Genomic DNA, 9,491 nt, shown 5'->3' with positions numbered 1-9,491 from the left:
GGTCTCTGGCGCTGTGAGGCAGCAGTGCTAACCACTGTGCCACCGTGCCGCCCAAAATTGTATTGGAAAATCAGCTTGGTTAAGATATTTTAGATTATAAGTTGACAGGATTCTGGGTAAGCCATCATGCAAGCCTTTTTTCCAAGGACACATTGGAACAGTGAGACAACTTGTCAGTGGTTAGTGGAAGACTATTTGATGAAATACACAATGTCTCAAGATTTATAATTTTCTGGGTTTTGTCCAATTTGGTGACGGGTAGAGGAATGGTTCATTTTATTGGTTAGTTCTTGAAACAAACTTCATTTTGGCAAAGCACATACTTCATTCAATTGATTACTTTTGTAGACGAAAATACTTGCTTCTAGTTTCATTAAGGAATTATACACAATTAGAAGCTTTTTGAAAACGTATTTGTTGGAGCCAAAGTGCCATAGACATGAATCTAACTCCAACAATAGGCAAAATGTGCTAAATTGTGTCATGGAAATGGTGGGATAGCGATATTGTCACCGGACGTTCAAAGGCCTAGGCTAATGCTCTGGGGACGTCAGGGAGTAAATTAATCGGAAGAAACCTTGCAAGTGGTGAATTCCCCTAAAATACTGATCATCTAGTAGGTCAAGTAGCGGATTCAAGAGCATCCAATGAAGAAGCCTTGCTGTTTTTGGACTAGCTAGCCATATGATCGGAGTATTCAATGGTAACTAAGTTTGCCAAGAATCTGGAATGGCACGCTGATTGCAAGTAATTTTAAAATGTCTTTAGTCTGACTGATAAATAGAGACACTTCTCTCGAACCAATATCAAAGTGATCAGCTGAACAGATCAAATGTATTCTTCTGCATGCCTGATGATCACTGGTCGACTACTTTAGTTTAATAAATTTCACATTTGGCAGAAATGTACCTTTAAAAATAGTTTTAAACTTGCTACAGCATCCAAATGAAAAAATCCTTTGCCATACATTTAAGTGCCATCATTCCATGTCTTGTTTGTGTCACTTTATCACATTCTTCATTAATATTTTACACAGACTTGTCATAAATTGAACTACTCTGTAATTAGGTAAAAACAATGACTGCAGATGCTGGAAACCAGATTCTGGAATAGTGGTGCTGGAAGAGCACAGCAGTTCAGGCAGCATCCGAGGAGCAGTAAAATCGATGTTTCGGGCAAAAGCCTTCATCAGGAATTACTCTGTAATTAGGCATTAATGTTGTTTTCATTAGTCTGTAAAGTAATGTAATCACATCAGTTTAAAATAAGCATTTGCACACTTTGCAAATCTATTACGAACTGTTTTTATTTATAACATTTCAGCAAGATTTGCATACAAATTCAGAACACTAATGGATCAAGCATAAATGCCCTTAAAACCATTAAAAATTATAATGAATGCAAACAGTAATGTCTCTGTAAAGTTCTTTAAGTACTTGCACAAAAAAAAACTGACCTGCACTAAAGGACCTTGAAAAAGTTTATGCAAAATGGTATTTTTAATGTCCAACCATCACGCATCAACAGCAGATGGTAAATTCATAGTGACAAACTTGTACTACTTTACTATTACTAATACTACTACATGTAAAAAAATTTACTTGAATTCATGTTAAAAACAGGTTGTTCCTTTATACAATCTTGAGGTGAGTTTTACTTGGGTGTAAACTCTCACAATAATCAGCACCATAACTGTTGGCCCTCACTATAACAAAAGTTCAATTTATTAAATGTCCTATTGTCAATATCTAGACAGACAATTCGCAGGAAGAATTTCATCAGTACAGCTGAGCTAGTGCTCAAGACTCTGTTCACACAAGCAGAGCTATTTCTCTCAATTCAGCTCAATGTGGTCCAGGTTGAATTAGCATGTCAAGAAACATTGGCAGATGTGGCTGAGCTGGTGTCTGGGAGTCCATTTTGTTGTGCTTCTAGTTGAGACACTGTAGCTTGTCGTTGAGCAATGGCAGCAGCTGAATGCTTGCACTTCTCTGAACCACACTGACAGGTGAAATATTTACTCTTGATGTCCCAGAACCTGTCTCCATAATCAAATCTAAGAAATAAATACAGTAAGCTATTAGGAATGCCCCTTAGAAAAGTGAATGGTTACTGTAAAGCAAGACACTTCTGCCTCTAAGTAGAGCAAACATTTTACTAACCAATGCCTATGGGATTAGGAGTATACCAGTTGATCAAATATTTCGATTAATCAATGTAAAAACACAGAGTAATAGGAATATAATGCAGGGGTATGCACATCATTGGTTTACCTTATTTACAGCATAAATTACTTAAATAATAACACAACTTTGCCTTAAATAAAACTTACTAGCAGAGAGCTTTCCCCATCCCATCCTCAACTGACTACTCAGACATCATAGAGATTGCGATAATACAGTCAACTTCTGCCCGCTCAGATAAAGATTTTTGTTGGTTTATTGGGAGCACCAGTTCAAACTAAGTTTGTTATTTTGTTTTCCAGACTAACTACAACATGATATTCATCACCAAACATATATTGAACACCACTTTTCTATTGCAGATGCCCATTTATCTGCATTTTGTTTACAGCAATATGATTGAAGGTAATAGAGAAGGATACAAATTGTTCCATTTTGAAAATGCAGCCTACCCAGTGAAACATTTTAAATAAATTACCCACAAAGTATCCCAAGAATGCCCCCTAACTTGATCCACAAACCTGAAATGAGGTAAGTTGGACTTCAGGTTATTTTTATAGATGCACCATAGAAAGCATCTTATCTAGATGCATCACAGCCTGGTGCAGCAACGCTCTGCCCAAGATGACAAAATATTAGAGAGTTGTGAATGCAGCCCAATCCCATCACAAAAACCAGCCTTTTTTCCACTGACACTGACTACACTTCCCGCTGCCTCAGGAAAGCAGCCAACAGAATCAAAGACCCCCTCCCACCCCAGTTATACTCTCTTCCACACACTTCCATCAGGCAGAAGATACATTTGTTTGAAAACACATGCCAACAGAGTTAAGAACAACCTCCCTCCCACTGTTATCAGACTTATAAAACGGACCTCCGTTTGCACCTTCTCTGCAGCTATAACCCTATATTCAGCATTCGCGGATTATCATGCAAAACAATACTTTCCACTTTATATTGGAACATGTGACAACAATAAATTAAATCAAAGCAAACTCCTATAATGCTTCACTATGACACTTCAAATTGAACCAAAATGTGCACTATCTGGCTTACAAAGAAAATCATTTCAAGACAGTTTAAGATGGAATTTATCCCTGAATTACAAAGGTCTTAATTTATGCTGCAGTGAAGAACTGCAGTTGGTTTCTAAGATATCCATTTTGTTGAAAATATTAAAACAAGCTCTTAGTTAAGAAAATCAATTTATTTAATATTTACCCCAGTTCCTCGCCAGATTTGATATCTCTGCTGCTGAAGAATGCAATTCTTGGGAAACGAAGATCTTGGTGTGACATGAAAACTCGCACAGGAATCAGATTTGGCTCACACAGATGGTTTATAAATCGGCTGACATTTCCATAGTAACGAGCATCAATGCAGTATACCTCCCCTTCCTAAAAATGAACCAAAAACCACATTATTGATTTGATTGCTTCTTCCCTCAAATCAAAAAGACTGGAAATATAATTACGCCATATTCAGAAAGATGATACTTAGAATGCACCATGTGAGATACTTCAGGGAATTGGGGAAATTCCCATGCATCTTAAATTCCAGAGGTTTCCTGAGGAGAAAATGTGTATGCAGTGAGTTGTATGTGATCTGAAATGCACTGCTTGAAAGGGTTGTTTAAGCAAATCTAATAGCAACTTTAAAAGAAAGAAATTAAATGCATAATTTAAAAGGAATAGATTTGCAGGCTATACAGAAGGAGCAAGGAAGTGGGAATAAACAAATACTTCTTCCAAAGAGCTGAAAAGATATAAAGCATTGAATAATTTGTTTATTGCTGTATGGTTCCTTGCGCTTACTTTCAATGGAAAGCTTGGTTTATCGATTTGGGTATTCCACTGTGAAGCACACCCCTCATTAAGACTAACTGAAGGTGCCAAAGTCACTATCAGGTTGTTATCCTGAAAGATGGATTTTTTGTAATCAAATGAAGAAATAATACATTTGAGTTGTCTCACAAATATAGAAGTGAATGATCAGAGCAAACAAAACAGAGAGTTGGATTTTTCAAGTAAGTTGAAAGCAAGGTTGGACGTGACTCTGGAATTATATTTTTAGCCACCTGTGGAAGAGGTTGGAACTGCAAACAGGAGAGAAATCAGGGTCAATTAAGGAGCTTACTGACACCACATCCTAACTGACAATGGGGGACTAGGGAAATCAGCCAGGACCCTGGTTAGGTGACCATGACAGGCTCACATTCTCTCTCTAAAGCTTATTTCCTTGTTTTCGTGAAAATCAATTGACTTCAACTTAGAATGGACGAATTCATGAGCACGCTTTGCGATTAGTTAAAAAATAACAGGATGACACTGAAGCTAAAACATCACTAATATGAAACCAAGATAAAACTATAGGGAAAAAAGAAATTATCAGCCAGAATTAAGTGTATTTATGCTTTAAACACACCTGCCATTCCTGACAAAAACTACAGGAAAGAAATACATCATCCAACATAACACAAGCTGCAAGGGACAGACATGGGCAACCGATTCATCTGATGGGTTCCTTTAGCAAAACGAGCAACTTCAGATCAGTGAGCTCAATTTGTAGAGATGTTTTAACATTTCAGTCTTACACTGCCTTGTATTCAAACCAACATTCAACCTATTTTTTAAAACACAACACAGATGCAGAAATAACGATTTCTTAGAAAACACTGGACAACTTTGATTTGCAGTGAACAGGACTATAAAATATTCAAAACATCAACTGTAACAATCAATCTTTACAACCATAAATTTTTAACTTTCAAAAAGAATCTGAATACCTGTAAAATTGTAGTTTTAGAAAGGTTATTGTTCAAATTTGAAATTGTCCTAGAGATACACTTATTTCCTTTTAGAATAATTTATTTTCGGGTCGATTTTAATTTGATGGTTGCTGAAAGTGTTAATCCCATTTGTAAAATTTCTCTTCAATTTCTTTCAATCTTTTATCTACAATAACATGTTTAGTGAACAAATTTTGAGTGTCGACGTTTTGGAAGCGGGGATGGAAGAAACCTTACATAATTCGCCCATCAGTATAATTTTTCTGGTTTCAGACAGTAGGGTTACTCATTATTCAATGGATCAACACATAAATTGCAAAAAGATTGCTTGATTTAAATGCATTTTATTAATTGGTTCTTTGCATTCTCATCAGAGTACCAGTAGCTACAAATTGGCACATCTACAAGGAATAACGAACACAACATTGGTCAACTTCAATTTAAATGCTAAGGTTTTAAATTTGAAAAAACGGTTGATTTCAATGCCATTTTGAGAATTTAAATTTTTAATGCTTTAAAACATTTGTCAACTGTTCAGCAAGCTTTAGAATGACGTCTCTCACACAGTCCTTTTTAGTAATAAACAGAAATGCACTTAACTTCCAAAATCATTCAGCACCACTCAAAAAATTAAATTGATATCACAGACATGAATGCCATATGGCTGATTAAATGCATTGTTTATTGTAACACACTTAACATAAATAAGCCAAAAGTTTGTCCACACCCTTTCCTTTTAATTGCTTGTATATTCCAAAACAAAGAAGTTCAAACAATCATAGCTACTACGCTTTCCCTTATCACGACAGAGGGAGGGGAGGAACAGACAGACAGAGGGAGGGACAGACAGACAGACAAACAAAGAGACAGACAGACAGACAGATTTATGGCATAGGGAGGCTATTCAGCTCATCAAGTCCATGCCAGGGCCCTAAAAAACTAATCCAGACAGTTCCACTGCCCTGCTTGATCGCTGTAGTCCTACAAGGGTATTCCTTCACATGGTCATTCAAATCCCTTTTGATATCATTGATTCTGCTCCATGGGTAGCAAGTTCCTGGTTATTACCACTTGCTGTTTAAAGATATGTCCTAAAATATTAAATCAGCAACACCCTGTAACTAGACCTCATACCTTGTCAAACAGGACCTTTCTGAGGAAGAGTCACCCGTCCCAAAACATTAACTTTGATTTCTCTTCACAGATGCTGACAGATCTGCTGAGTTTTTCCAGCATTTTTTGTTTTAGCCCCTATACCATCTGCTAATGGAAAGATTTTCTGAGTCTCCCTTATCTAAACCTGTCATACTCTTGTACACTTCTATCACATTTTTCCTTTCAATCATATTTGTTTCAAGGGGAACAAACCTAGCCTTTCCAACCTAATCTTGTAACTAACTAAAACCCCTACTTCACAAACATTCTGGCAAATCTCCTCTGTACTTTCTCAAGGACTTCATATCTTTCCCGAAGTACAATGACCAGAAATGGCTGCAGTAGTTTAGTTGAGGCTTCACAGGAGCTTTAGAATGGTTCAGCATAACCTTTTTTTAAACTCAATGCTTCTATTTATGAAGCCCAAGATCCATCTGTCCTCTTAATTTAATGTATTTGTATAAAGTGTATGCACCTTGCTTTGTCGGTTAAGGAGTGCTGTTTCTGGCTATCTTACTGATCATCCTTGTTGATCCTACCTTGCCTATACTTGGAGTGTCTCTTCTTTAAAGGTCACTGATTGTCCTACCAGTTTCTCCTGTCATTTTCATTTGTTTTGTAACCACTCTTAATATGCTTTGCCACCTTCAATAATCTCGACAGAATTGTGCCATTAAATCTAAATTGCCTCTCACTAGCTGTCTATCAAAATACATCACTTCACACTTTTTTGTATTACAATTCCGTCTGCCATTTGTCTGCCCATTGTACTAGCCTAACTATATCCCATTGTTGGTATAGCCTCATAGTTACCATTATTTGCATTATCAGCAAATGTTGAAATTCCATATTCCCAGATCCAAGATATTTATATATATATATCAAAAAAATCACAGTGGTCCTAGCACTGATTCTCAGGGAACAATGTTGTCTATCACCCTTCAGTTCAAAAAAACAATCATCCACTGCTTTCTGCCCTTAAGCCAAATTTTTGTCCAATTTTACCCCAAATTTGTCTTAAATTTTTTTAAAAATCTTAAATGAGGAATCTTGTCAAATGCTTTCATAAAATCCAAATATATAACATCCATAATTTTTCTTCATTGATCTATTCTGTTATTTCATCAGACATAGCGATATTAAAAAGATTGAGATACTAATTTTGGTGATATTATTAGTAGACTTAGCACTTACAATTTCTTTTAAAATTGTGCAAACAAACTTGCACATCAAATAATAAAAAGATTCCTTAGACTTTGGAATGAATGCAACATGTTAGTTTGGAATTTGTTTATAAACTATCAGCAAAATGGATCAGGTCATGACTAAAAATGAATATAACCCACACTCCATTTACACTACTGAATTGTTCTATATTACTATGACAGTTTCCTTGTTCTTGCTAAAGGTGTTAACTTAGGTAATTACTACCATGCGTTGTTTTGCTACATCAAAAAATACATTAGAATATTACATGTCCAAATGTTATGGCCTGTTGTCACAACATTATGTCAACTGCATATCGTAATAATTTTCAATATCTATCATTTATCGAACTGCATAACATTGTGTTGACATTTGTAGGATGGGTCTACACAAGGCAATGGAACAATTTGATTAAATACATCTTTTTTTTCCCAGAAAATTTCTTCATCATTTATTTGACAGGATGGGTATTGCATTGTATCGTGAAAACACTCACGATTAAGTGACTGACAACAAATTTAAAAGCTTGTGTCTAAATACTACAGCCCTTTCAATATGGTAATTTCTGCACTAACATTTATTCTACAATGAATATTGCCAAAATTCTTCTATCCTTATTGTTACCATGAATTGATTTATACTTAGTACACAAATTTAGAACAAGTAATGACAATGCATCAGGCTAAAGTGAATTGCAATTATGCAGTTTTATCATCCAAATTATTTTTGCTCACTGTCTTGACTGAAAAATGGAAAACCTTCAAGATTTGGGAGTCAACTTTAAATAAACTGATTTGTTAACCATAATGCAATGCAGCTGTAACACAGAAATAATCACTGATCTGACACAGGTCTTCTGACAAAGTAATAAGTACCTTATTATCGAGGTCAAAAAGATAGGAGTCATCTTCTCGGACATCTGCCTCTGCATCAGTTATAAGTTCCCCAACATATCTGGACAAAGAAAAGGCATTGTTTCACAAAAAATGTTTTCACTGATAAACTAATACTGGTACTTTACTGTGAAACACAATTCAGGCAAAATGGTTAAAGGAATGTATAATCGCTTACAATATCTGGTCATCAATGCTGCTTCACATTCATTTCCTGATGGACTGATATCTCAGAAAAACAGTACTTTCAAATGAAGACCTTAAAAGACACATTGGTGATGGACACACCCGAGAATGTTCTCAAATGGATTCTACTTCTGACATTTGAAGAAAGATAATCTAGATTAATGAAATGCAACTCAAGGCAGGCTACGAAGTAATTAAACCAGGAGAAAGGGAGGAATGTTCCCAGCCCTGAACCACATAGGCAATGGTCAGTCACTTGGGAAAATAGTGAGACCTGCAGAAAAGCAATTCTCAATATTGAGAAAGCAATATCTGATTCTGTAACTAGTTTTTGAATAGCGAGATGAAAATTTCACTGGTGAGTGGCGAGAGCACTAATTGGGTGACCATCTGTGTGGAGTTTGCACATTCACTGTGTCTGCAAAGATTTCTTCCAGGTGCTCAGGTTACCTTCCACAGTCCAAAAACGTGTAGGTGAGATGGACTGGCCATGTTAAATTGTCCCTAGTGTCCAGGGGTATGTAAGTTAGGTGGATTGGCCATGGGAAAAATGCAGGGTTAGATGGATAGAATAGGTCTGGGTGGGATATTCTTCAGAAGGTCAGTGTGAACTTGATTAGCCGAAAGGCCTGTTTCCCAGCTGTAGAGATTCCATGCCTCTAATTGCATGTATTAGCTAGTCATTTGTACCTAATGTCATTAGTACTAATCTCAAATGTACATCACTGATAAATATTTTACTATTCTCCTATGCACCGAACAGAAACTATCAGGCAACAATGCCCCACACAGAAGTCATAACAGGTGAGTTTAACACAACATTTCCCTCTCCAAGCCTTAACCTTAGACTGTAGTCCACAATGTCTTGGGGTATTCTCCAAATGCTGCAGCCACCCACACTCCCAGTCCACAAAGGTTAACAGTGGACATGTAACGGCCTCTCTGCAGCCTCAGGTTTCAAATCTGACCCACTCTGAATGTAGGTTTGCACACTGAGCTAGAAGGTTCGTTTTCAGATGTTTCGTCACCATACTAAGTAGTAGCATCATCAGTCAGCCTCCGGATGAAATGTCTGAAAAT

The 9,491-nt window shown here is 36.5% G+C and overlaps 1 protein-coding gene across 8 annotated transcripts in view; it reads right to left on the bottom strand.

Annotated features, from left to right (window-relative positions):
* Positions 1-1,288: 1,288 nt before the first annotated feature.
* LOC122564772 (histone-lysine N-methyltransferase EHMT1-like) overlaps positions 1,289-9,491 on the bottom strand; it is a 144,565-nt gene continuing 136,362 nt past the window's right edge. For all 8 annotated transcript variants that reach the window (XM_043719980.2, XM_043719978.2, XM_087998492.1 and 5 more), the window contains 3 exons: positions 8,208-8,286; positions 3,405-3,580; positions 1,289-2,056 (listed from right to left, as the gene is read on the bottom strand). In XM_043719980.2, the coding sequence (XP_043575915.1) occupies positions 1,873-2,056; positions 3,405-3,580; positions 8,208-8,286 (439 nt within the window). In that variant the 3' untranslated portion in view covers positions 1,289-1,872. The remainder of the gene's footprint in view (positions 2,057-3,404; positions 3,581-8,207; positions 8,287-9,491) is intronic.

Source organism: Chiloscyllium plagiosum, unplaced genomic scaffold, assembly GCF_037043375.1.
Source record: "Chiloscyllium plagiosum isolate Xiang-an unplaced genomic scaffold, Cpla_swu_hap1 HiC_scaffold_21, whole genome shotgun sequence".
NCBI classification, from domain to species: domain Eukaryota; kingdom Metazoa; phylum Chordata; class Chondrichthyes; order Orectolobiformes; family Hemiscylliidae; genus Chiloscyllium; species Chiloscyllium plagiosum.
The sequence above is the reverse complement of the archived record's forward strand: the minus strand, read 5'-3'. Positions and strand labels throughout refer to the sequence as shown.